General features: G+C 64.1%; 1 protein-coding gene across 3 annotated transcripts in view; it reads right to left on the bottom strand.

The window, feature by feature from the left end:
- Positions 1–26,951, bottom strand: part of PRDM16 (PR/SET domain 16) — a 266,029-nt gene extending 239,078 nt beyond the window's left edge. For all 3 annotated transcript variants that reach the window (XM_087820071.1, XM_087820072.1, XM_087820073.1), the window contains exon 1: positions 26,704–26,951. In XM_087820071.1, coding sequence (XP_087676197.1) covers positions 26,704–26,740 — 37 coding nt within the window. In that variant the 5' untranslated portion in view covers positions 26,741–26,951. The remainder of the gene's footprint in view (positions 1–26,703) is intronic.
- Between the last annotated feature and the right edge of the window lie 195 nt (positions 26,952–27,146).

The following is a 27,146-nucleotide window of genomic DNA, read 5'->3' as shown; positions in this document are numbered from 1 at the left end:
GGGCTGTGCTTGGCAGATGGCAGCTACCTAGGGGACCACGTCCCGGCCCCAGGCTCCGCCCCGAGTCTGTCTAACCCAAGGAAGTGTGGCCTTGGAGGGGACAGGGGTCAATGGTTTCTCTGGAAGGTTCCGGATCCCCAGGATCAATTCCAGCTCGGCCTCGAACTGCCCGGGGGACTCCCCGCTGCTCCCCTCCTGCCCTGGCTCACCCTCTGCCCTGGCAACATAGGGACCCTCCTTGGGCCCCTCCCTGCTTTGTCAGGGACCCCCACAGCTCATCCCACGGGGCACCTGGGACCTCAGGTGGGACCCACTCTCCTGCCAGGATGGATGCCACAGTGTCCCCTCCCCAGATGCTCCTGCTCAAGGTGCCCGGGACAGCCACTCCCAGAGGCGTCCGGGGGCTGCGGTGTGACCGCCCATTCTGCACAGATAAGCCCCTTCAGAAACGAGGGGATTTAATTCAGCGTCTGACTGACAGCAGGAAGATTTATCCGGGGCCCAGACAATGCAGCTCCAGGGCTTTAATCTCCCCCAGACAATGCGCTGCCTCCGGCCCTCAGCTCGGGCCTTTCCCACGATGGCTGCTGATTAGCGGAGGAGCGTTGGACGGGAGCCACTATCTCTCACGAAGAGGTTTGCGCGTCGGGGTGAGGAGGAGGGGGAGAGAAAGCGGGGTCGTCTCCGCACAACCCCCGTCCCCCCGCCCGCAGGGGGGGCGCCCGCAGTCCTCCCGCCCGCGCCCGCAGGCTGGGTGGGCAGCGTCTAGCGGAGCAGCTTCCGCTCTGACCGCATCCGCCAGGGACGGAGCAGCAGGTCCAGCTCGGCGCGGCCCCCTGCCCGGCGGGACCCCCGTCTAGGTCCCCGACCTTTAAAGCTGCCCTAGGCCAACGCTCCCCACCCTCCCTCCCGGAGTCCCCAGGCCAGAATCTCAGCACGTGGCCAAGTGACAGAGGTCACCTTGAAGTGGCTCCTCCCCTTCGGACAGCCTGGGCTCCATCTGTACCTCCCGAAGGGGCTCAGGTCCAGCTGCCAGGGGCACCCGTGGCATCTCCCCTTCTGAACGACGTTTATTCACTCTCTTCCCCCCCCCCCAAGGCCAGCACCAGGCAGGTCCACGGACCTCGGTCAGCCAAGGCATCCCTCCCTCCCTCCCCGTCTGAACTGACCAAGGAGCCCTCACAGCCCAGGTTGGGGCGTCTCCCCCTCGAGGGAACGTGACAAGGATGTTTTCAGAGCACAGGGTTGAATAGGGGGTCCAGGCAGCAGCTGGGACCTCAGGACCCGCCCCAGAAGAGCTGCCCGATTCTCTTCCCCAGCTTGTGGACGCCCGCCGGGCAGGAGGCGCCTGTGAGGTTCCCCAGCACCTGGAAGACGGTGCAGGTCTGCAGGGCACCGAGGGCCACTGCGGTCTGGCTGGCAGTCACCGCCCTGCATAGCCAACCCCTGAGGCGGAGCAGGCGCAGCGGGAGCGGACGCTTCCCTGGGCCGCTCGCTGCTCGAGTCCCGCCGGGTGCCAGGCGCCCAGGCACAGGTCTCTTGTAGTCACAGGTCTCTTGTTGGCCCACGGACTCGGCTCCCCTCACCCATCACCTGATCCACGGTCCCCAGGAACCAGCCCACACAACCCACAAGCCCTGGGGTCTTTCAGAACCAGGCCCTGGGGGGCCGCACGGGCCTTCTCCTTCCACCGTCCCATCCCCACAGCCTCCTTCCAGAAGGGACTCGTCCAGTCCAGACAGGCCTGTCATACCCCAGGTGGCCTGGCTCACTGTCACCCCTCACCCCAGCTACCACGTCTGCCCTCGGTTCACTCGGCACACACAGGATGCTCCCACTCAGCCCTCCTCTGCCTCCTGGACACACGTGGCCCCACCACGCACACCCCTGCGAGGGCTCGTTCAATGGCTGGGACTTTGGGGGTGGGCTGTCGCCGGCCCTGCGGTTACAGGGATCCCTGAGCTCAAAGCGTAGACCGAGGTCAGTCGTGACCACAGCGAGCAAAGCAGGAGAGGGCAACTGAGTCCCTTCCGTCTGCATCCGCCGGACCCCCCCCCCGGCCACACCCGACCGACCGCGGGGACCTGCTGGGAGCTTTAAGTCTAAACTGGAGAAACAGAGTCGGACTATAGAGCTGGCGGGTTTGCCTGATGAGTGTAAACTTCAGTGAAGGTGCAAGTTTCCCTTTGAAGGGTCATTTGTTTTAAAATTAAAGAAACAAATTCAGAAAACAATGATTATGATGGACGTTTACCTGGTTATGACTAAAAACAGTGTGTTGAGTAGAGGAAGGAGGCGTTAAAATGACCCCTGCGGGCATCAAACTCACGGGCACATCGCCTGCCCCCCCCCCCCCCCCGTGGCCCTCTCCCGAAACCCTCCTGCCCCTCCAGGCTGAGGTTCAGGCCTCGCTTGTCTTTCCTGTCCAGGGGGCATCCTGGCTGTGCCCTGCACATGGTGAGCGCCCGCAGATGGCTGACTTTTAGTTCATCCGAAAACGGGAGGAAATGAGGCGGCGGCGGGCCCAGGGGGTGAGCTTGGCCATTTCCTGGGCACACGCCCCCCCCCCACATACAGGGCTGGCCACACCTGCAGGGCCCCTGCCCAACCCAAGACCCTCTGGGGGCCCCTCTGCCTTGCTTTGGGGAGGCGACAACTATGCGTGACTCAGCGTCGCCATCTCAGCTGAGGTGCACCCCTTTATGAACCGAAAGCGACCCTGAGCTTCAGGGATGCCCCTGTCTGTGGGGTGGAAGCAGGTGTGAAGGAGGCGTGAAGGAAACACAGGTATTTTCAAGATCATGTCCATTGTGCATGGACGACAATGGTGAGGTGGCTGGATCCTGCCAGCTCCTACCAAGTTGTTAACGCCATGGGGATACCAGGATGCCAAGATGCAGCCTTGCCACTTACTATTAATTATTTGTCATTATTATTATTATTTAGAGGTCGGTGTACTAGGCACCAGGAGGCGTGGAGATGCCTCTGCTCCCTGCTGGCGAGCACCCTCACACCCCCTGCAGATGAAGACACCACTCCAGAGAGGTCAGGAAACCACCTGAGGTCACACAGCCAACGAAGGGCCCATCAGAATCCAACCTTTGCCAAACCTCCCCCTTGGGCTCATCCAGAGGCTCAACCACCCTACCTTTGACCTTTCTCATGACCTTGGCAGTGCAGGCTGCTTCTCTGAACAGCTGGGTCCTCACCGGGAACGGGGGGTGGGGGGTCATCTCTGACCCTGGCCCAGCCTCACAGTCCCCAGAGACACCCACACCCCACATGCCCACGTGTGGCTCACGGCTGTTCCTCTCCCAGCAGGTGCCAAGGCCACAGTGAGGGACGGAGCGTGGGGTCAGGTGGGAGGAGGTCAGAGCGAACGGCCCTGGCACCATTGAAAACTTAGCACCAGGTCATCAGCAAATGGCCCCAGTGATCCCAGAGATGACAGTGGGACCTCCCCGGGTGACTGCCAGGTGACCCTCAGCAGAGCTCCAAGGACAGGTGGGCAAGGGGAAACCGAGGAAGGCCAGACCCTGCGCACACCCGCCCCGTGCTCTCCCAGGGAAGGGACGGCCTACTCACCGCCACCCCCGCGCCAGGGCAAAGCCACCTGCTCCGGACGCTCCAAGCTCACCAGCCCGGGCCAGCCACCTCCCGGCTTGCCCGCGCGGGACGGCCCAGCGTGATGGCAGCCGTGGGACTGCGGAGCCCGATCAGGCAGGGAAGGTGCCGAGGGGCGAAAGAGGAAGAGGCAGCCAAGGGGGCTGGGGCCGGGGCTGGGAAGTGGCTCTGGCCTCAGCCCTAAGGTGTGGGTTCTAAAAACAGGCCCTCTCCTTGTGGGGGCCCCCCTCCGATGACCTCATTCCTTCCCAGCTCCAGGTCCAACTTGGCCAGGGACAGGGACAGGGACAGGGACAGGGACAGGGGCTTGGGCAGCCCCACAGGGTGGGAGATGACAGAAAGGACCCAAGGCCTGGGTGGTCCCAGGCTGGAGGCGCAGCAGGAATGAACCCCCCTGTGCAGACCCTCAGGAAGGTCCGGAGAGGGTAGGAGGCCCTTCCCTGGCGGTGGCCCAGGCTGCGGTCCTCCCGGGGTCCAGGCTGTGTTACCAGGGGCTCCAAGCACACCAGCACCCCCAGGTGAGATGTCCCAGCCACCCAACCCAGGCTGAGCATCCGGCAGGCTCCCGGGGCTTTCAAGAGGGGAGGGAGGGAGACGTTCCCCCTGACCTGGGCTCCATGCTGACACAAGTCCCTGTCACAAAGCCCAATCTCCCAGGGGAAGGGACTTGGATTTTAAACCGTGGTCAGTAGAGTGGGGATAATATGAGGCTGCCCCAGCCCCCTAGCTCCCCAAAGAACACTCTAAGCACACAGCGCCGACCCTGCATGCCCCCAACTGACGAATGCACTCCCAGGAGTCACCCCTAACACCGCGGAGACCCCCCTGCACGGACCCAGCTTCCCTGGCCCAGCCCAAGGCTGCCCACAGCACCGGCAGGGCCCGTGGAGTCTCACACAGGCACAGGGGCCCGGAGGGCTGCCTGGACAAGGCGGCCGAACCCAGGCTTTGTCCCAAACCCACAGCTGCTGACCCAGAACCAAGATGCTTAGCAGCGGAGCAGCTGCAGGGCCACGGGCATCCTACCCCACAGAGCCCGGGCCTCTGCCCCCCACCCCGAGGCTCGGGCCAGCCTCAGGGCCTCACTTCATCTTCCAGAACTAACCAGGATACTTCCCAACGCCAGGTCTTCCTGCCTCTCCCCTCCCCGGCCGGGGGACAGTGAGCTCTCAGGCTCAGGAAGGCCCACCCCCTGCGACCCTGCAAGGGGCAGACAGTGTTGTCCCCGCCTCAGTGACCAGGAAACTCAGGCCCAGCTTCCACACTTCGCTGCACCCCAAACTGCTGTAAACACACCGAAGCCTCGATTATTCTGTTCTTCCCTAGAGGGTGAGGAGGGTGAGCCCAGTGTCTTCTGAGCGGGACGCCCTCCTCGACAGCCGCAGGTATTCAGGCCAAGCTGACTGCCAGCATCCACTGAGGACAAGCCTGGGACCCCGGGGTCACCATCTCCTGGGCTGGCAGGAGAGCCACAGGACAGCCACCTGTGCATGGCAAAGCAGGGATGGGGGGGGCTGGAGTGGCAGAGGGGTCCCGAGGCTGGCCCCAGCCCCCAGCCTTATCCCATCCCGGCTTAGTCCCGCCAGCATGGAAAATCCCCCAGGCCGCCCGAGATGGGCTCTGGTCACCAGCCCCACCCGCCAAGGGGAAGAGCCAGAGGGAAGCCCCCAGCCCCTCCTGGCCCACAGGATTCTCCCAGGGCACCAGGCCCATAACCTGGGCTCCCCACGGCAACCGCATTGGCAAGGCCCAGGCAGCCAACTCCAGGAAGCCGGAGCTTCCCCGGGGGCCCCGCTCCCTCCAGCAGGAAAAGCAGGGCCGCAGTGGCCCTGGGGAAGGTGCGGCCTCCCCCCCAGAGCAGAGCTCGGGGGACACGGTGTTTTCCACTAAGCCAGCTGGTCACACTATAAGTGGAAAGCTCTCTTGGTCACCAATGTGAAAGTCACCTCCCCATCACTGCTCACAGGGCCCGGTGGGAGTGACGGCCACTCTCCAAAGGGTCCCCAACCTGGCAGTGAGCCCGCAAGGGGTCCTGCTTTCTCGCCACACTGCTCTGTGTGCCCAAACCTCCCTCTGCCCTCTGACCCAGGGATTCTGACCCTGAGATGGGGGATTGGGAACCCACCATTTACTTAACGTGGATTTCTCTTTAAGTTGCTCCATTCTGAGAAGTCCACAGCCTCCCCAGAGACGCTTAAGAATCACAGGGAAGCAGAAAGTCAGGGGGGACCTTCAAGTATGCACTGCCCTGGCCCCCCCACCGATCCAGGCCGCCCACTCGCAGGTGCCACCACCTACGTGCCCCATGGCTCCTGACCCTGGCGCTGTGACTTCCCTTCCCCGGCGCTCCATGGCGGCAGGGTGCCCGGCCTCCCACCCAGAGCACTCGGCTGTCGATTTCTAGGTCATCAACAGCCACAGACCACACTGGCTGAGGCCACTGTTTTCCCCAGACCAAGGTCACTGGCCAGAGTCACCACTTCTGTTTGGCACTTCCTGGAACACAGCGGCCTGACCACAGAATCACAGAAGTCCACATGCCCGCGGGCCTGGTAAAATCCTCAGCACTCGGGGGAATTCACCAGAGCTCTTTCCTCATCACACCTGCTCTCAGCTGGGGGCACGGGGGCCACAGGCAGGCCCTCAGGACTCATGCCCCTCCCTGCACTGTGGAGCCTGCCTGCACCCACAGTTCCTCGGCTGTGGTTCAGGCGGGAGCCGACATTTGCCTGTTGAATCTCGGAGCAAATGTCAGCTCCTGCCTGTCTGCCTGTGACACCGGGCTAGCCTGGGCCCTGCCCCTGACACACCGGGCTAGCCTGGGCCCTGCCCCTGACACACCGGGCTAGCCTGGGCCCTGCCCCTGACACACCGGGCTAGCCTGGGCCCTGCCCCTAACACATTGGGCTAGCCTGGGCCCTGCCCCTAACACATTGGGCTAGCCTGGGCCCTGCCCCTGACACACTGGGCTAGCCTGGGCCCTGCCCCTGACACCAGACTAGCCTAAGCCCTGTCTCTGACACTGGGCAAGCCTGGGCAGACTCAGAGACACTCCCTGAAGCCGCGCAGAGTGGGTGCCACAGCCCCCTGACCATATCTGGATGAACACAAGGCAAGGTCTCCCCTCTGGACTCCATCCAGAGCAGAGAGGCAGCTTCTAGGAACGTGGTGGCCACAGCCCCCGGCGTCACTCCACCCTACCCAAGTTGCCCCCGGACAGCCTGGATCTCCAATGTTCCCTCTGTGACAGTGACATTTTTGAGCTATTCCTAGAGGCCAGGACACTCATCTGCTTTCTCCTATCAGTTCCCTCAGGGGCTGGTGGGGTGGGCCTCTGATATCCCCATGGGAGGTGGCAGAGCTGGGATTTGAACCCAGGCCGTCTGGTCCAAGGTCTGGATTCCTGACTGTCTGCCCCACACAGGGGCAGCCTCTCCATTCTGAATTCCGGGTTTTAGTCTGCGGGACATTTCTGTCTCTCTTGCCCACTTGGCCCAAGAGCACATGGAGCCAGGATAGAGCTTCTCAGAACTTCAGAAGAGGCAGGTGGGCACCCTGTAACAGTCACTAACAAATGATGGATGATGGATGGGTGGATGGGTGGATGAATGGACAGGTGGGTAGATAGATGAATGGGTGATGGGTAAATGGATGGATGATGGATGGGTGGATGGATGGATGGTGGATGGATGGATGGATGGATGGATGGATGGATGGACGGACGGACGGACGGACGGACGGATGGATGGATGGACGGATGGATGGATGGATGGGTAGATGGATGCATGGATGGATGGATGGATGGATGGATGGATGGATGGATGGTGGATGGATGGATGGATGGATGGATGGGTAGATGGATGGGTAGATGGATGCATGGATGGATGGATGGATGGATGGATGGATGGATGGTGGGTGGATGGATGGATGGATGGATGGGTAGATGGATGCATGGATGGATGGATGGATGGATGGATGGGTGGATGAGTGGATGGATGGTGGATGGATGGACGGTGGATGATGGATGGGTGGGTGGGTGAATGGCTGGAGTGGTTGGAGCCTGGGTCACAGTCACACAGGTTAGCCTGGTCCCCGTTTGACGGGATGGTGTGGCCAAGTCAACAGGCACCTGTTCCTATTTCACTAATTCAAAAGAGACTCCCATGCGAAGAGACTGGGGTTTGGGGGACAAGCATCTGATTAGGCTGGGCCTGGAGGAGACACAATAACATGGGGAACTGGCAAGTGCAGACATGCGGCTCCCTCAGGTTTTCTCTGCGGTGGTGGCTGCCCTGGGAACACGCTGCTTGGGGAGCAAATGCACCCCAAGAAAGGGCATCTGCAAGGGCACTTCTGTCCCAATGAGGAAACTCCGTCACATAAAAAGGCCAGCTGAACAGCCTGCATTTCATGGCCTGGGAACATTTGATTTTCCCTGGACCGGAGCAGGGACCAGCCGCTGTGCTCAGAGGGCTCCCGCCCACCCTACTGCCTCAAATGAGCGCTCGCAGACCCCCTTCAGCTCCAAGTAGGTGAGCGGGCTCCACGGAGGACACAGGCCCAGGTGGAGGCAGCTTCGGTTCGCAGGGGCCGGGGCAGGATGGGGAGGCCCGGGGCCCCACGCCTCTCAGAGATCGATGAGCTCCCAGCCGATACCTCTGTGCAGGCAGCTGGGTGCAAAGAGCCACAGAGTCCACGCCTGTCTTCTCCAGGCAGGGGCGATGCTGGCCGAGGTGCCACCTCTGTCCATTCACGGTGGGGCCAGCCTGTGAAATTCCCGCAGGCCGGAGTCCTTGGGGGGAGTGGGGAAGGTGGGGAGGCTGCTCTATAAACGCATTTCACGCCCGCACAGCTCCCGCCCCGACCACGGGTCCACCTTTAAGTTTATTCAAACACATAAGAACACGCTTGGGAAAGGCCTTCGGGGGTTGTGATTGTTCCTGGGTTGCTCTCGGTGACTCGGGCCCCCAGCTCCCTGACTCAAAGCGACGAAGCCTCCAGGGCTTCTCCCGCCCCCTCCACGCGGAGACTCGGCCGCGCCCTCCGCCTGGGCGGCCCTGGGCAGCGGGGGGATGCGCGAACGGGGGGTCCTGCGGGGCGCTTAGACCGCATAAATCGCCGCCGCTGCTGGCTGGCCTCCGAAGGCGAGAGAAACAACCTTACGAGGCAGAAAGAGTGCAGCGTGAAGGCCAAAGAGCAGGGAGTCGCGGGGGACCGAGGAAACAGCGCGCCGCGAAATTCAGTCTAATCTGCCCTCGGCCGAGCGGGAGGCCCGACCCCGTGCCACCCACAGAAACGCTCTTCCTTTCCCGGAAAATTGATTTGTCAACAGCCAGAGCTCCGTCCAAAGGCATCTCAAGGTTGTTTTTAAAAAAAAAAAAAAAAAAAAAGGAGAAAAGAGGACTCCAGACAGAGGCACACACAATCAGAAATGCTTCTCCAAAGGCGGCCCAGCGGCTGCCCAGCTCCGGCCCCTCTGGGCGATGGTCTGGAAATGCTGGATTCACAGCAGCCACGGGAAGGGGGGCATGCTGGGCGTCCTCAACTAAGAATGGTTTGCAAAAAAAATCAAAGATGGTTTAAATCTGTCCCTATGATCTAAAAACTCCCTCCCATAAACCCAAAAAAATGTGAGTTTCCTCATTTGGGGTTGAGTTGCCTGCCAAGTACATGGAAGGACCCTTGACCTGACCCCGATGTGGACAGTGGTTCCCTGCCAGGGCTCCCGGGCGGCGGGAGTGGCAGACTAGCCTTGACGGTGGAGCGTGGGGGTCACACCCAGCTTTGGGGCCCCCCGGCAACATAGGGTAGAGCAGAAGCCGGGATCTCAGTGTGTCTTTTTGCTGTAGGTTAGAGGCTTGGTCTTCTGTAGCCCAAAGACACCTGCCCTCTGACCTGCCGCTGGGGTTGGCCAACCCCTTCCCCGTCCCCTGCAAAGGAGCGGGGGTGCTTCCAGGAGAGGCCCGGCCACGTGCGGCCCCCAGGGGCAGGTCCCAGGCTCGCTGCAAACACTCGGCCCGAGAGTCCCCTGCACTCGGACTCTGCCTTTCCCTGTCTTCCTTTCATTTTCCCCGCTTTCACTGGAGGTGCCGGGCACTGTGTGTGGGGTGTGGGATCCCATGGCTCACTGCCCCACTCCTGGGGGTGTCAGGCAGCTTCCTGTTTCTCCCCCAAGTCTCCCATCCCGGCCACATTTCTATAGATCTTTTGCCCCTTTAATATCATACTTCACAGAAATAAATAAAGATGGCAAGCCCCAGAGTGAGCCAAGCATCCTTCGTCATCTCCAAAAGGAAGCCTCCACAGCAGATAAAATCGCTCTGAAAGGTGGTGACAGGATAGAGGCAGTGTGGCTGAGACCACCTTTGGCCCCCATGGGAGGGTCTGCTCTGCCCGGGTCGGGCCCAGCACTCACAGGTGCCAGCCAACACTGCCAAGGCCCAGGGAGATGGGCCCCCAGAGTCCCCACCTGGTCCTCTTGCTCCCAAAGGGGACAAAGTGTCCATGTGAAAATGCAGAGTGAGGAGGGAGGTCAGGCAGCTGGCTGGCAGGGGGAAGCCAGGCTCAGAGGGGGGACAGGGGCAGAGGCAGGGGCCCTGGGGAGGCAGCCTGTTGGGTGTGGCCCCTCCACCCTGGACAGGAAGTGCAAGGCACCCCTCAACCCACGGCAATGACTCCCGACTGAAAGGACACTGAGCTCGGGGTTCAGCACTCGTGACCCTGGAGTCCAGGCTGGCCGCCCCGGCTCTGAGGCCCTATCCATGCACCTTGCCAGGCAAGCAACTTATACTTTATAAAGACTCCCGTGTGCACCAGCACACCCCGAGCGTGCCTCGGTTTCCCCACCTGTCCTCTCTGAAAGAAAGAGAGCTGAGGTGGGCAAAGAAAAAGGGACCCAGGGGCAGATGACTGTCCCACCACCCCAGGATGCCATGATCTTCAATGGGGCCCATAGAGGCCCCACTGAGCTAAGCTTAAGGAAGGTGCCGAGCCCGTGCCCAGACCAGCGGGTCTGTGGCCAGGCACAGGCCGCCTCAGAGCTCCAGAGAAGCTGACCGCCCGCCGTGAGTCAACCCTCGTGTACGGAGTGTCAGCTCCCAGAGCCAGACACTCTCCTGGGCCTGGGGAAGCTTGGGGACAGCAAGCCTGGGCCAGGTCCCACAGCTGGGCCCTCCGGGGTCCCTGCAGGCCTAGGGGAGATCTTGACTAAGGGCCCCTGCTGTCTGCCCTGCAAACCAGGCAGTCACCCCAGGCACCCAGAGGACCCTGCCATGGCCCCTGCTTTGGCCCCACCGTGGCTCCAGGTGGTGAGGTAGAAGCGGAAACGGACACTGATTTCCAGGAGAGAAGGGCAGGCCTGTTCTTGATCCCATCACAGCCCAGTGTTATGGGTTTCCCGTTTCCTAGACACGAAGCTGGGCTCACAGAGGCTGAGCGTTGCCCGGGTCACAACCCTTGCGGATGACGGGATTTGGTAGGGGTCTGTCTGAACCCCAAACCTACGCTGCCCAATGCTAACAGTCACACAGGGTGCAGACGCCACCCCTGGACCCAGAGTCAGGACGCACTTGTGTCCCTGAAGGGGCCGTCCAGCTTCTGGTCTGGACCAGGTCTTCCTCCCTTCCCCCGCCCAGAGCAGTTTGGAGCTGAGCTCAGCCGCTTGAACCCCACACATTTGTGCTCCTCCCGGGCCCTGCTAGGTAGTAGGAAAGAGCTTCATCCTTGAGCTGCAGGATGACTCTGACCTAGAGAGGGGGAGACCCCTGTCACCCTTGGGTCCTCTGCAGAATCCCGCCAAGACTGGGTGACATCTGTCTCTTCAAGCCTGCAGTGCCTCCTGAGCGTACGGGGTTTGTGCTCAGGTGCCACCTGGAATTACATATGAGAGGCTCAGAGGTAGGTCCTGGGCACCAGCCCCCAGAGCAGTAAGCTATGCCCATGTCCACTGGCCAACGTTCAAGTGAGCTGGGGACGGAGCAAGCAGGACAAAGGGCCTGGGTGCTCAGTGCAGTCCAATGCCCGCAGCTGGCATCTGCAGCGGGAGCTATGCGGGCCCACCTGGCGCCTCTAACCAGGGACCCCCAGCTCCCAAATGCAGCTCGAAAACAGCACCAGGAGCCACCAGCCTCTCCACCTCCCTCCCTGTGCCGTCGGGTCCACGGGGCCTGGCATCTGAGATTCACGGAGGATACCCCCGAGCAGCCCGGCCTGGGAAGCGAGAGGCTGCCCTTTGTGTCTGAGGCGGGCGGGAGCCCCAGGTAAGGCACCGGCGGACTCGGCCTGGACTCGAATTCCCACCGGCAAGGGCAGAAAGGACGGTGCCTCTCGGGCTCAGGTGTCCTGGGCCAGTGGCCTCCACTCTGGGGCTGCACCTCAAATTTCGGCGACAGCCGGTGGTAGCAGAAAGCAGCCTGCTTTATCTGAGGCCCCGTGAGCTCTATACGGCGTGGCCCCTGGCCCCCGGAATTCCACGCCTCCCAGGGGGCAGATAATCCCACGGAGGGCCTCCTGCCAGGGCCCAGGACCGTGCAGAGTGCTTTCTCAGCGCCGAGCGCTTCTGATCCCGGGCAGCTCCACTCAGGAATCTCCTTACCGGGCCCCAGGGTTCAGATCGAATGTCCCTGTGAAAGGGCCAGACGGGACCCCGTGCCCGGCCCCTGGGTCTGCACGACACTAGATCCAGCCCGTCCTGCCTGCGCTGGCCCACCCCAGGAGGCTGGCTGACACCCAGGGCCCGTTGGACCCTTCCTCCCCAGGGAGCCCCTGGCCGGGCTTGGACTCTGCTGTCCCAGCTCCCTGCCCTCTCGCTCCACAGCCTGTGGGACCAGGAGACCCAGCGACCGCTCCCCAAACGTGGGCCCCCGTCCCCTTCACATGTGCTCCGGCCCTGTCTGTGCGTCCGTCTCCTCAGTCACCCAACACTAAAACCAGAGTGTGGTTCATGGCATCGTGTGTGTACACAGAGCACCCTGCACATGTATGCACATGTGTGTACATGTGTGTATGCATGTTACACACACACTGCCCTGTGTATACGTGTGCACTATGTGTGTGTGTGCATGTGTGACTTTCACATGTGTGCATGTGTGGGCCTGCATGTGTGTGCACTGTGTGTGTGTGTGTGTGACTTTCACATGTGTGCATGCATGGGCATGCATGTGTGTGCACTGTGTGTGTGTGTGACTTTCACATGTGTGCATGCATGGGCATGCATGTGTGTGCACTGTGTGTGTGTGTGTGTGACACATGTACACATGTGTAAGAGTGTGCCCATGCACGTGCTCCTGTGTGGATGTGTGTGTCACGTGCATATACTGGCTACAGAAGCCCCAGTATCCTGTAGTTCCCTGAGGGAGCCCTAAGATGTCCCCTGGGTGACATCAAGGACACTCAGAATGGCAGCTGGACAACCACAGGGCGAAGAGAAACAGCTTCCCTTTCAGCTGTGGGACCTGCCACTCGGCACCCCCAAGTCCCCTGAACAAAACTAAGCAAGACACCCCAGAAGGGCCCACTGCCCAGGGCTGGCTCCGTTGCTGGTGCTTGTAGGGTGGGCTGGGCAGAAGCTCACCGGCCCCAGTGGGTGGAGCCCGAACCCAGTGCAGGTGCCACCCAGACCGCAGACCACACACCGCCCAGGGCCCCCGGACAGCCACCGGCCCTCCATGCGCGGGCGCAGCCCCTCGGACGGGCACCTGTGCCCACGGCCAGTGCAGGCCTGAGAAGATGGACCCACGTTGCTCTGAATTGCTTGCTCTCTTCTCATCAAAATATTGTCCCCACGAGCTTTTAAATCTGGAGGCTACACAGCCACATGCAAATCTGCTTCAGCCAAGTCCCAGAAAATTCCAGAAACCCAAAACAGCTGCTCACAGTGACAGCCTCGGTCCTACAGACAGCAACAGCCATCACCACACCGCGGTCAAGCGCCCCCAGTACATCCCTCCAGCCACCACTTCTCCCTGAGGCCCAGCCTCTCCCCGTGTCCCATCCGAGCCCGTCAGAAATGGTGAGCAAGGGGCCAGGGTGAGCACCCTGTCCTGGAGCAGAGGAGAGAGAAAGCGGGGTCCGCGGACAACAGGTTACACGGGTGCTCACCCCCACTGCACACAGATTTCATTTTATGTCCTGACCACCCCCGGGTGCCCTCAGGACAGGGGGGTAGAGGTGCCCGCCCCAGCTCCCATGGCTGGGAGGGAGCAGAGGCGGAGCTGGACGCACATGGGGATAAAGGCCCCCACCCTGCGGGCCAGCCTGAGGGTCCCTGGGAGGGAGCTCGTGACAGAGGCCAACAGCCCTGCTCTGTCCTGACCCAGCAGAGGTGGGACGGTCAGGGAGCCTGGGCGCTGGCGTGTGACCCCCAACCTCTGCCCCGACAGGGGTGAAGGAGGCTTCCTGGGGGCCCCATCTCCACCCTCAGCCATGGGCCTCCTCAGCAAGATGAGGTCCTGCCCTCTCAGGTCCCTGCTTATCTGCAGCTCTCCCTCTGTCTCAGCCTTGGCCAAGGGTGACCCCAGATTGAGGTGGGGCCATGGTCCCTCTGACACCAGTCGAGCTGGCCTAGCGATGCTCTGAGGGACCTGCAGGAGAACTGCCTGCTCCTGAAGATCTCAGGGAGCAGAAAATCTCCCCTTGGGGGCCCTAGGCTTCCACCCTGCTCCCCAACACTCCCTGGCCACCTTCCCTCTTTGTTAGGTGACACAGGAGCCCAAAGGCGAGCCGTCCACCTAGGGTGCCAACACTCACTGGGTAGGCGGGACCCATAGGTCCCTGTGGTTTGGTCCAAGGTTGGCTAAGGTGATGGAGCCACTCATCCCACTTGGAATTTGGGGAGTATGAACCAAGAGCCCATGGGTGCAGGCCAGCAGCCGGGGGGCTCGGCTCCATCACCTGCCACCCTGCCCGCCAACCCCGCACCCCGAGGGCCTCTGCCTGTGGGCCGGGAGAGAGGGAGGGTCTTGCTCGGTTTTGTTTTTATAAATTCTGTGAGCGTCAAAGGCTTCAAGGAGGGAAGTCAGGGTAACACTGGCCCTGAGGTGGCCTCCCACCGCAAGGGCCCTGTGGCCAGGCTGTGCCCGCTTGCTGGTGATCACGGCCCGTGATGGGAGCCAGCCTGGGGTCACGTTTTCCCAGGAGGCCCCGATCCGCCCCGGAGGCCCCAACGCCCTTCAGAACCCCCTGCAGGCCTCGCTGAGCCGTCCGCCGGCCACGTCCCTGCGCCCCTCCACCGCCGGCCCGCAGGTGAGGCCAGGCATTATTCCACCCGGCCGTCAAGAACCCGGAGCCCTTTGTCAGAAAACCCGAGGCCACATTCTTCCCCGCTCGCCTCTCCCTCCCTCTGCGCCAGAGTCTGTGGGTCAAAGAGGGGGACTCCCGAGGGGCCGCCGGGGCCCGGCCGCCGAATGGGCTTCTCGCCCTCGCCGTGGTCATCCGCGCCCCTCCCCTTTGAACGAGGGTAGTCTGTCAGGATTGCAGGCAACCTAAAACCCGGGGTAAAGAGAGAACTTGGAGCAAAGAAAGATTCCTTATCCGGGCTGCCAGCCTGGGGACCGGCGGGGCGGCCGAGATGGGCCCGCAGCAGCCCGGCCCTAATTAGCAGATGAGATTCAATAGCACACAGCAGCTTTGAGCTGCTTTATCTAACCTTTGGAAGGTAAGATTAACACCTCCGATGGAGGGAAAGTTAAGACCAGGGGCCCCCACGCTTTGCGATTCTGATTCTGAGCCGTGAAACGAGAGCCCCCCTTGGGCCGGCGATCTGCCCCCTGATTTCTGAGGGCTCTTTCTTTCCACTGGTTTTTTCCAGCCCTTTTGTTCCTAAGGACACTCGGCCAAACGTGCAGCCGCTAAAACTCCACCCCCTCCATGGCACACGTGCTCACACACACACACACACGCACACACACGCGTGCTCACACACCACGAGCTCCCTGAACATGGCGAGAGTCTGGGTACAGGGGGCTGGGACCCCCATCCCGCCACCCGGCTTCTCATCGGAGACGCCAGGGCTCCGTGGGCCCCGTGGAAGTCTCCCGCCGCCCCAGGGTGACTTGTTGCCACTTGGGTTTCACGTGCCCCGGGAGGAGCCTCGGACCCCAATCCCCGGCCCGGTGACGGGCCACTCGGAAGGGGCGCTGGCCGGCCGAGCGAAGTCTGCCTTCGGTTGGGCCGCTTGGGGCAGGCAGGTGCCACAGCCACACGGGGCCAGCCGGCAGGGTCACGAAGTGAACGCTGACAGACGCGAGGACGCCACCCCACATATCTGAGCGGGTCTTGTTTTAAAAAATCAAGTCAAACCACTTCCGGGGGAAAAACGGATCTGTCCCCGACGGGTCTCCTCCCGCTAATGCGATAGATAAATAATCAGCTGCATAGTCGGGCTGTGTCGCAAAATAAAAGGACGGCCCGGTGGGCCGGGGGAGAGAAGCGAGGCAGACGAGGGACGGAGCCCGGCTGGCACCCCCGGCGTCCCCGGCAGCATTTGTGTTCTGTCCGTCACTAGCCCTACGCGCGGCCCCGGCGGGAACTGAATACCTCATTCAGAGAGGTACTCACAGGCGTGTTATTGCAATTTAATATTTTCGCACACAGTCACATCATTATCTCGCAACCTGACACCGGCCGCATAATTCCGTCATTTTTCAAGAGGGCCCGATTTTTCTAAATGTGAGCGCTGGGCCCAGGATTATCTAAACAGCCCCTCTCGTCTTTGTTTCTCCTCGGGGGTCACAAATGTGCAGAAAAGTGCTCGCGGGCCGCCCACCCTCCACCTTTGAACTCCAGTCTCTTCTCCCCGCAGGGCCAGCTGCAGACGGCCCGGGGCGGCGGGGCTCAGGCGCCGCGGGCCGCCCGGCGGTGTGGGGGGCGGCGGGGCCAAGGGGCTCCTTCGCAAAAAGCACCGGCGTTCAGGGACCGAGAATGTCACTGACGAAACGCAAAAGCCCGAGGGTCAGTCTCCGACGTAAGCCCCAAGCGTGCACGCACACACCCGTGAGAACATGCAGAGCACATGCACACACGTGGACACGCCTGCACGCTCGCTGAAGCCATCCCGCCGCACTGACTGGGCGAAGGGCCGTGTTTCTCTCGAGCGGCGTAGGCTCCGGCCCACAGAACACTCCCCGTTTTCAAGCCGCTCAGGAATGCACCGGCGTCTCCGGGAGCGAGAGCCGAGCCGGGGTCCATCCGCAAGGAAAGCCAGGACTCCCCGGGGGGGTCAAGCAGGTGGCAGGGAAGGGGACAGTGGCAGGCATGCCCCGAGCTGGCGCTGTGGCCTAAAGCAGCTCAGTATTTCCAGAGCCAGAGACACCCCGTGGGTCGTAAGCTCCTTCCTCCAGCCCCACGGTGGCTCCTCCACCCAGAAGCAGCCCCAGGGCCACCCGGCATTGAACCCTGACGCCACCTGCATGCTCAGGACGGGGCCAGCCGGGCAGCACGTGGGGTCAGGAGGGACCAGCAGCCCCTTCTGAATTTGGGGGCTGGAAATGGCCGTCGGCTCCACCCCAGAGAGATCGCTTTCCGGGGACTGAGGAAGGAACCGTCTGTGTGGGGACTTTCGGCCTCTGGGGCAGTGGCCTCATTCTGGACCCTCACGAGGAAGCGTCGCCTGAGGGCACAGAAGTGCCAGGAAGTGGGGGGCCCCTGAGCTACTGCGGGGGGGGGGATGAGGACTGACGCCCAGCACTGTGCCCAGAGCCCGGGGGCCCCCCCAGCAAGCCCCGTTCCCAGTCTGCGTTAAATTCTCTGAAGCGGGAGTAACAGCCCAGGGAGCCGATACGAAGGTCTGAGCGTGTGAAACGCAGGCCCTTCCCCTGGTCAGGAAGCGGGAGGGGCAGTGAAGTTATTACGTAAATCCGCGGGTCCGCGGGGTAACGCCGCCAGCTTCAGAGCACGGACACGGATTAGCCCGTGTCACAGGAAGGGGCGCCCAGCATGCCCAGTGCCAGTCCTCACGCGTCCACCCGGGCATCTTCTTCCTGGGCCGAAATGTTGGCGGTGCCCTGCCCGCCCGAGGGGCCGGGGTACGACTGCGTTTGAGCCACTGGATTTAAGGGGGGGGGTCATAGAAACTGAGACAGCGAGGGGCAGACCTCCTCTCCAGCTTCCTCCCGCCCGCCCCCGCCCGTGGCCTTTCTCATTTGAGATAAAGCAGTTAGTTGAGGGTCTGGCGACGCCCCCACCAACATCGGGGCCAGGCCAGGGGTGCAGAGAGCTGGCTGCCCCCAAGGGGCTGAGGCTGAGGGGCCTGCTGGGCTGAGTCTGGCTTTGTTCCCTTCCCAACAGTTTGGACACAACACGGAGGCCCGGACTCCAGGAGAGGCATCTGCTGGTCAGTGAGGGTCAAAGGCTCTCTCGGGCATGTGCAAACCCCCAGACCCACCACACTGGCCATGTCTCAGGGCCCCACGCACAGTAGGCCCACGGATGACGCGCTGGGCTCCAGGGGCAGAGACGAAGGGACAGATGGACTCCATCCGCCCCAGCAACAGATGACCCCCAAGCCCTGCGGGAACAGGGAGGCCTCTGATAAGAAGGAGCTGGCAGATGCCAACAGCTGTTTAAACCCTGGAGACAGATGTCAGCATGGAAAAGGCCCCGCGTAGCTGATGGGCCAGGGAGGCGGCAGGAGGGAGCCACTGACTGGCCTTTGAGCTCGGCGAGCACCTGGCTGCAGGTCGGAGGGGCCGAAACCAACCGGAGACCTGCCTCCCCAGTGTGAAAATGACATCCCGAGCTAAGGATCGTGTGAGCCATCCAGTAGGGATCCAGGGCCCTTTGCCGAGCTGGCACAGCGTGAGTGGCAGGGTTTTATGATGCTGAAGCCGGGCAGCTGCAGCCAGAACATGGCTGGTGGTCTGTGCCCCCCTCCCGGCCTGAACGGCCCTCGCAGGGCCCCCTGATGGCCCCCATGGAGGTCAAGTTCGGGAGGCTGAGGCCCACAAAGCAGGTTCCCACGAAGGCCAAGGACACAAAACTGAAACCCGGTTCCAAGTCCGGAGAAGCAGCGAGTCAGGTGAACGCCCTAAGCTGACTGGAGCTGAAGCACCTGCCATTCTGAGCCCCCGCCCCTGCCCCGGGCCCTCACCTTCTGGGCAAGACACTCAGCAAACACTATGCTGGACCTTCCAGACCCTTCACGTGGTCGTCCCTGCGGGAGGTGGGCAGTGGAAGTGCACGAGACTCCAACACTCACGTGTTCACACGCGGCAACACGCCAACCGAGCTACAACTCACCCAGTCCTCCCAAACGCCTCCCTCTCCCTGGCTTCGCAGGGGCCGCTGGTGGCCGTGGCACGGGGACCCAGCAGTGTGGCGCACAGGGGCAACGTCGGCGCAAAAGCGGTCCCACGTGAGGGCCACGGCAGGGGCCCACAGGAGGCCTGGAGAGCCGCGCCCAGGGCACCCAGGGCCAGGACATGATACCTGCACGAAGCGTTCAGCTTTGCTACTCCTTCTAAGGTAGGAAGGAGACAAGGTCGCGTCTTTCTCGACTCGGCAGCTCATCAAATGGAAAGCAAACCACAGGCCCAAGGACCCACCCTGGGCACGGGGAGGTCACGCCAGCAGGGCCTGGTCCTCAGAGCCAGGGAGCTCCCTGTCCGGCCACCCCCGGCCGCCCCCCTGGGAAGCAGGAGGGAGCTTCAGGCCCAAAGACAGTGAGCCACCCAGTGTCCCACCATCACCGAGCATTGAAATCCGTGGGTCAAAGGGAGAAACTCAGGTCCTACTGAAATCTATCCAGGTGAGTCAGGAGGCTAAGAGGCCGGGCAAAGGGATAGTCCTTCATTCGGCCACAAATGACCAAGGACATTTCTGGGAGTCCCCTAGGAAACCCCTGGGGAGACCTGCTGGTAAAACAGCAGCCCTGGTCCCGGGCCTCCGACCAAGCCATGGAGGGCTCTGCTTCCTGTTCGTGGCGTGGGCACTACCTGGGGGTGGAGATGGGGGTACAGCCCCTAGAAGCCCCCCAAGGTGCCTGCACTGGCACAGCCGCAGCAGGGACGGAGGCTGGGCCCCTTCACAGCAGAAGGGTTCCCTGTCCACCTCCACAGCGGGGACAGGCCAGCAGCCTCCCTGCAGGGGCTTCAGCAGCGCAACTCTGGTCTCCCCACGGCACGTCTCAGAACAAGGAGCCGGACTGCGCTATGCCCGGCACCCCCTCCCCGCGGGCCCCGCTAACCGTCTCCAGCCACATCCCGGGGGAGTGAGGAGCCAGCACCTCCATCCCCTGCCTCACGGGCCACAGTCAGCTCAGGCTAGGCCGGGGCCTTGGCGGATGAAGCTGATCCCAACACACACGCGGGGGCACACCCTCCAAACCGCCCTCCCCGGCATGCGGGCTGCAGGCTCACACCCACCCGAGGAGCAGCGTGTCTCGTGGGTTCCTAACCGGGGTGATCCTGCAGCATCCTCGGGGCGCACTCAGAAAGCAGGTGTTGGTCGCTGGCTCTCTGGCTTCCCCAAGCCGGGCCCGGGGAGCAGAGTTGAGCACAGCAAAGGAGGCTGCTCAGGTCCCCAGGCTGGGCCAGGGAACACCGGCTATGGGAGGCTCTGCCCCCAGGCCGGGAAGGCCCTGCGTGTTTACGGAGCCCCCTCCCACCCGAGGGCCAGAGGGAAAGCTGGGCGCACTCAGGGCCCCTCAGCACCAGCCTCTCGGGTCCCCGCCGACCCCAGGTGTATTTCAGACGCCTCAGACACTGCACCAGAGGGTCCAGCTCAAGGACAGAGTCGGGCCAGAGTGAAAATGGGACCCAGGCTCACCGGGGTTGTGCGAAGACAGCCTCCCCCGTGTCTGCCCTGAAAGATGGGGGTTCGGGGTTGGAACGGCACAGGCGTCAGGATGTGAAATGTGTGCGGATAACACGGAGCCTCCGTTAGAGGAGATGAAATATTCACCAGGACCCAGCCACGTTTTCAAATGATTATAAATTATTTTAACAGTGCATTTGCAAAGGGTTATAAAAACAGCCATAATATATTTTTTTCCTTAGATTCTAGAATTACCAGTGTGACAGCTAATGCAATAATGATTTGTTTCAAATGCCAGTGTTTAAGCTGCATAAAGCTGATTTTATACATTTTTCCAGTAGGCCGCATTGTAGTTAATGAAATTAAACACACCAATCGCATTTGTCCCCGGGGGACGAAGAACTGAACACACCACCGGTTTATTTTTTTATTAAAATAAATTGCAGCCGGCAAGATGGACTAATTGCACACAGAATTGAAAAAGAAACATTCCATTGATATAATTAAGCCAATTTTCATGGACATAAATAGTTATAGTGGATATAAAATAAGCAAAGCCTTCACCAGAATCTGACTTCCCTCCCTTTTTCTGCCCAGAATGTTAACTATTAAACAAATATGTATCTCGGGGCACGGTGCTCCTATCTGTGAGCTCCGGGGCATCAGCCCTCAGTCTCGGGAGAGGCCGACGAGGCGGGCAGCCGGGGCACCTCCAGACCACGGAGGACTTGACCGTGAAGCCCCGAGAGCACTGTGGTCAGAGCGGAGAAGAGGCCACGTCTCCACTGCCCTGGGCCCACAAGAGCGAGCCCGAAAGGCCGCCCTGGCCCTGGCTGTAGCCTAGGAGGTGCCTGGACTTGAGGATCAGCGGTGGGTCCAGGCTGGACGGGTGACCACAGCTCTAGTCCCCCCTCTTCCCCCTCTCAGGTCCATCTCTCTCTGACTGCCGAGGGCGGGCCAGCGGCCGGGATTACTTGCCTCCAGGTTTGGGTTGGGGGTGGGAGGGTGGGAGGGCGAGCAATCCATTCCTACACCTCCTGCACTTGCTCAGGCAAAGGCACAGGAGGGGAGGGGTTTCGGGCAAGTGGTCAGCACTTCCCACTCCTCTGCACCTGTCCCTGGGAGAGGACAGGCAGAGCTAGGCCTGGAGAGGTGGTGGTGGCCCTGCCGAGGGGGACAGGCCTCCGGGCAGCCCAGACCTGGGGGAAGGAAGAGCCCAGCCCGGGGAGGCCGGGTGCCCAGGCGGTGAGCACACTGATGTCTTATCTGCTTTTTAAGAACAGACCTGTCACAAGCTGAACGCCGGCCTCGGGAAAACGCTGGAAGCCGAACACATTAAAAATAAATCCCGCGGAAATACCTGCAGTCTGCCGCTGGGGGAGGGGGTGCTGGCTAAGAAACCCAGGAGGGCTTTCTTTAAGTGACATCAGTTTCGGCTGTAACTGGCTGTGCGACCTGCGAGGGCTACCCGACCGCTCCATGTCTGTGCCTTGGGTCTCTTGGCACCTACAAGCGGTGCCAGCTACCCACACTGTGCCCTTCTCAGGGTCAGGGGAGGGGGAATGGGGGCCACGTCTCCCACGTGGGCCACCGAAGCCTCTAAAGCCACGGGCGAGGGGCAGGGGCAGGGGCTCAGGCTGCCTCTGGCTCTCGGCCTCCCCAGCAGACAGGTGTGTGGAGCGAAGGCGCAGGGCCCCCGGGAGCCACCTCCCCGAAGCTGTGCCAGCCGGGCTGGGGCCCAGGGAGGCGGGGCCGGTTCCGGAAAGCCTGAGCCCACCCTCCACCTCGGTCCCCCCACCCCGGAACCATGCCCCCCTCCCTTCACTGCCCCCAATTTAGACTCAGGCTCCCCACCCGCGGGTCTCTCTGCACATGGGTCCCCGCAGTGACTGCAAATAGGCTCCGGGTCTGCCACCCGCGGAGTCTAGGCCGGGGTCAAGAGTTGGGGTTCAGGGGCGCAGAACCTGTCTGTCCAGGAAGTTAAGAGGCAAAGACCCTTGGGGGCCAGACCCGGGCCCAGGAGGAGGGCTCTGCGCTCCCGGGTCTCGGGTCAAGGGCGCCCGGGCGCAGCCGCCGCCGGGAACCTGCGGTGCCCACGGGCCTCGGCTCGCTCCGTAGTCGCGGTAACTTTGAGCGCGGGGAACCGGGGGCCGCTGCGCCCGCCGGGCCCGGGGCTCCTGGGCTCCCGGGCTCCCAGGCCCCGCGCCCGCATGGAGCCCCCCGCGCGCCCCGCACCCGCCGCGAGGCGCGGGGCTCCGTGCGCTGCGGGCAGCTTCTCTGTCACCGGGACGGCGCCCTGGCCGCCGGGCCCTTGTCCTTTCGCCCCGGCGACAGGAGCCATCGCGCCCAAGACGTTCCCCGGGTTTGATTCACAACCTGATAAATTGTATTGAGCGCTCTTTGAAATTTTTAAACGAAATTCCTCCAAAGATTTTTAATCCTGGATAATTTTTGTTGAAACTCTAATTATGCGTCACCTTAATCACCAGCCCCAGCCCCCCGAGGATCTCTAATTGCCTCCTAATTGAATAAAACAGAGGGCTAATCGCGCCCAAAGTGGCCCAGAGAGCGGCCCCCCTCCCCTAGGGGCCCCGTGGGGGAGCCCCCACCCTGGCCCCACCGCCTGCACCTGGCCTCTCCCAGAAACCGGGACCAGGTCCCCCGCCCCACGCTCTGCCCAGAGGGGGACGCAGGGTGCACGGAGCCGGCCGCCGGGGCCCAGCCTGTACCTGCTCTGCCAGAGGAGCGGCGGGCGGCCGGCGGCTTCTGCGCCCGGGGACCCCGGGAAGCAGCGGTGCCCGTCCAGAGGGAGGCTGCCCGCAGCTTGCTCCACGGACTGGACTTGGCAGCCCCCGCCCTCCCCCTGCAGCCCTCCGGCCACGGCACACCCGCCAGCCCAGGGCGAAGTGGGAGCCCGCGGGCCTGTGCGCCCGCGGGGCACCTGGCCTTGGCCGCGGGCCCGGCACCCGCCCCTCCGCCTCGGCCTCCGCGTTTTCGCCCGAAGCGGGGCAGCGGCTCCACTCCCGCCGGTCGCTCGCTGGCGCCCTGGCCCTTCCAGGCGGCCAAACAACAGGAGGCCGCCGCCGTCCTGGCTCCCGGGAGAGGACCGGTGGCCGGGCGGACCCACCGACCTACCCTGCCTGAGGGAGGGAGACGGGCAGGGCCGGCAGGGCGCAGCCAGGCCTGTTTCGGGCGGACGGGGAGCAGGCTGGGACTCAGCCCCCGGCCCGGTCCTCCCAACGTGTCGCACACACATCACCTCGCCCGCGGGAGACGCACCAAGTGCTCCTTTAGGGGGGGCAGCGGCCCCCACCCAGCCCAGGGGCTGGGCGGCGGCCACTCCGAGGACAGCATCCCCACAGCTGCGTCTAGGGTCCCGGCATCCGTCACCTCCACGCGGACCAGGCCCTGGCTGGCACTGGCTCTGGCCATCCTTCCCTGCCCAGAGGTCGGGTGGGAGGCACTGGCTGTGCCGGCCCCCCCCCCCCCACCTGCCCACGACAGAAGCGGAAACATAGAGCTTTTGTGGGGCATTTCGGTCTTAAAAGGAGAGCGGGACAGTCCCATTTCCCTGGCCAACAGCGCCCGGGTCTGCGAGGGAAGCCTGGACCCTTCCTGTCCTCGCTCTGCTCCCTGCCTCCAAGACGCAGATTGGGGGGGGGGGGGGGGTTTACCAGCAGCTGAACTGCAGCCCCAGCCTGGACACCCCATTCGCCTCTGCCCTTGGAAAGCTCAGCTCAGGGTCCCCAGTGGGGCCCCCCAAGGTGCTACCGGCTCAGCCAGTAGGCAGGCCCACTGACCCCGGGTCCTGGAAAAACACAGACGCAGCCCCCCCGAAGCTCTGTGTCAGGGAGCACGCCCACTGACCTGGCCTGGCCGTCCTTCCCTGCCCAGCACATGGCTGCAGGCACAGCCCAGCCCCGCACACTGGCCTGGCAACCGTGACCTCTCCCCTCAGACCCAGCCCCTGACCCTGGCTGGGATGTGGCCTGAAGGGGGAGGTTCTCTCGGAGGCAGGGCAGCTGCCCTCGGCCTCAGAGCCAGGTAATGGAGTCAGGTCCCCGGGGACGTCCACATCTGCTTAAAATATTGTCCACTGGAATTAAATTCCTCAGTGAGCCCCGTGCTCCGTGTCGGGGAGGGAGGAGCGGCCACATTTCTGTGCCCGCCTGGGCCACCTTCTTGGGGGTGGCTCGGGGCAGCTGTCCCAGCTACTGGAGCCCGAGAGGGAGGGTTTCCCAGTGCCGGCCCTGGCGCGGGCTCCAGCTGGGCCCAAGCCTGACAGATCTGCTCAGGGGCTTTTTCTCACCAAGGACTCCCACGTAAAGAGGAGCTGCGCACGGCCCAAGCCCTGGTCATGTTCCCGGGCCTCGGGCTAGGCTGAGGGACAGGGGCAGGCAGCTTCCTAGGTCCTTAGCAAGGGTCAGGCCTTGCTAAGGACCTGAATGGCAGCCTTCCCCACCTGCTGGGGTGGAGCAGGCCGAGCGCTGAGAACCAGAGCGGCGGCCAGACAGACTGCCTGCCTGCCTGCCTGCCTGCCTGCCGGGCCTGGGAGGTTTCCGGGCGCCTCTCGCTTACAGCGAAGGCCAGGAAAAGGCGGCCACCTTCCACCTTCCCGCTCCAGCTGTGGGCCCTTCCTCGGAGAGAGCCTGACCCAGGTGGCCAGCAGCCTAGGGCTGAGCCTCTCCAGTGGGCCCGGGGCAGACGCACACAGACCCCAACACGCACAGGAACCGCACACCCCCCACGCCCACAGGGAGGCAGGTAGCCCCGTAACCGCGGAGCCAGCAGAGAAATGGGGGCCTTGTCCGCGCCAAGAGGGGCCAGAGGTCGAGGGAGGCCGGGCGGCCAGGGGAGGCGGAGGCCGGGAGCCCGGGCCGAGGCGCCGGCTGGGACGGGGCGCTTCCAGCAGGGCCCCGGCGGCAGCCTCGGGGTCCGGGGGCGCCCTGCACGAGCTGGGAGCTGCTTTTCCCTGGGAGCCGCTGCCCCGCCGAGCTGGGCCAGAACCGAACCCGAGCACGGAGCCGCTTCCGAAAACTGTCGCGAGTGCCGTGCCCGCCAGGCTCACGCTGGGGGTCGGGCCGCGCGCGGCCGGCGAGGCCTGGCCGGGCGGGTCGGCGCGGAGAGCGCGCGGCGCGGGGCGGGGGCGCGCGGGGGCCCGGGGCAGCGGCCGGGCGGCCTTTCCGCCCGCGGGCGGCGCGGGGCGGCGGGGGCGGGAGGCGCGGGTCCCACCCCGCGCGCGGCGCTCGCCGCTTCGCTGCAGCCGGGCCGGGCCGGGGCTGCGGGAGCCGCGCTCTCCGGCCTCGCGGCGCCGCTGCCCCACCTGCCCGCCTCCCGGGCCCGGGGCCTGGCGGCCGGTGGCGCCCCGGCTGGGGCGCGGAGGGCGCACGGGCGGCCCCGGGCGGCGGCCACCCGGAGGCGAGGACCCGGAGGCGGCGGGGCCGAGCGCGCGGAGCCCGGGGCGCAGCCGGAGCCGGAGCGAAAGAGAAAGTAAGGCCCGGGCCGGGCGGTCTCGCCGGGGCAGCGCTGTCCCCTCCGGCCTCGCGGTGCACGGGCGCGGGGGGGGCCGCGGGCGCGGGCGCGGGCGGCGGGCGGCCCGGGGGGACCCTCCTGCCCCGCGCGGGGCACGGCGCGGGCGGCGCGGTCCGGGAGCAGCGCCCTGCGCCGCGCGGGGCGCCGGTCGGGAGTGAACTTCGCGGCCGCGGCTCCGAGCCCCGGGAAGCGTCTCCATTTTGCTCCCCAAGTGGCCGCGCCCCGGGAGCCGGGGGGCGCCGGCCCGCGCCCCCTCCTCCGCCCCCTCCCGGCCCGGGGTCCCCCGCTCCGGGCCGGCCGCGGGCGCCCACGGCGGTGCTCTAGCGCCCACTATTCCACGAGCCCGGGATAGGACCCGGGCGGGACCCGGAGCCCCTCGGGGAGGGAGCGCGGCGCGGGCGCGCGAGCCGCGAGGAAAAGTTGCCGTCCCCTGTCGTCAACTTTTCGTTAACTTTCGCTTTTTGCTCCCCGCCGCCGCCGGCCCTCCCCCCGCCCCCCTCCCCGGCCCCCACCGCGCGCCTCGGGTTCCCGGGCCCCAGCGCCGGGCGAGGGGGGGGAGGGGGTTCGGCGGGGAGGGGGCCGGCGCCTTCGGGGAGCGCGCGCCCCGGCGCCCCAGCCCCGCGCCCGGCCCGGCCGCCCCGGGGCGCGCGAGGCGGAGCAGCCCCAGCGCCGCGCCGCCGACTCGGGGGGCCGGGAGCCCCGGGCGCGCCGGCCGCGCCCCGACGCGCACCCCTGGCCCGGCCGCCGGGCCCCGCGCCCCGGGCCGGGGGCGCGGCGCGGCGGGGCCGGGAGACTTACTTTTGGCTAGCTTCCGCGCCCTCGCCTTGGATCGCATGGTGCCGGCGCGCGGAGCCCCGCTCCTGCTCCCTGAGTCCAGAAGCGGCCGCACACTATCTTCATCGCCCCAGCATTGTCAGTTTGGACACCTTCGCACATGCGCACAGAGCGCTCAATCTGACACCCCTCGCCGGGGCCAAAAAAACTTTGCCATGTATTCATCATCCTCATCGGCGCGGGATTGGGGGGCTCCCCGGCCGTCCCGGCCGCGCCGCGCGCCGCGCTCCCCCCGCCCCTTCCCCACCCCCTCGCGCGCCGCGCGGGCTGGCCCTTTAAGAGAACACCCCGGGCTCGCGCTCCCGCCCGGGGCCCGCACCCCGGACACTTTAAAAGGACCCAGGTGGCCCCGGAGGCGAGGCGACTCCCCCGCCCGCCCGCCCGCCCCGCGCGCGCGCCCCGCGCCT

The sequence above is a fragment of the Miniopterus natalensis genome, chromosome 9 (genome assembly GCF_054644295.1).
Source record: "Miniopterus natalensis isolate mMinNat1 chromosome 9, mMinNat1.hap1, whole genome shotgun sequence".
Classification (NCBI taxonomy): domain Eukaryota; kingdom Metazoa; phylum Chordata; class Mammalia; order Chiroptera; family Miniopteridae; genus Miniopterus; species Miniopterus natalensis.
The sequence above is the reverse complement of the archived record's forward strand: the minus strand, read 5'-3'. Positions and strand labels throughout refer to the sequence as shown.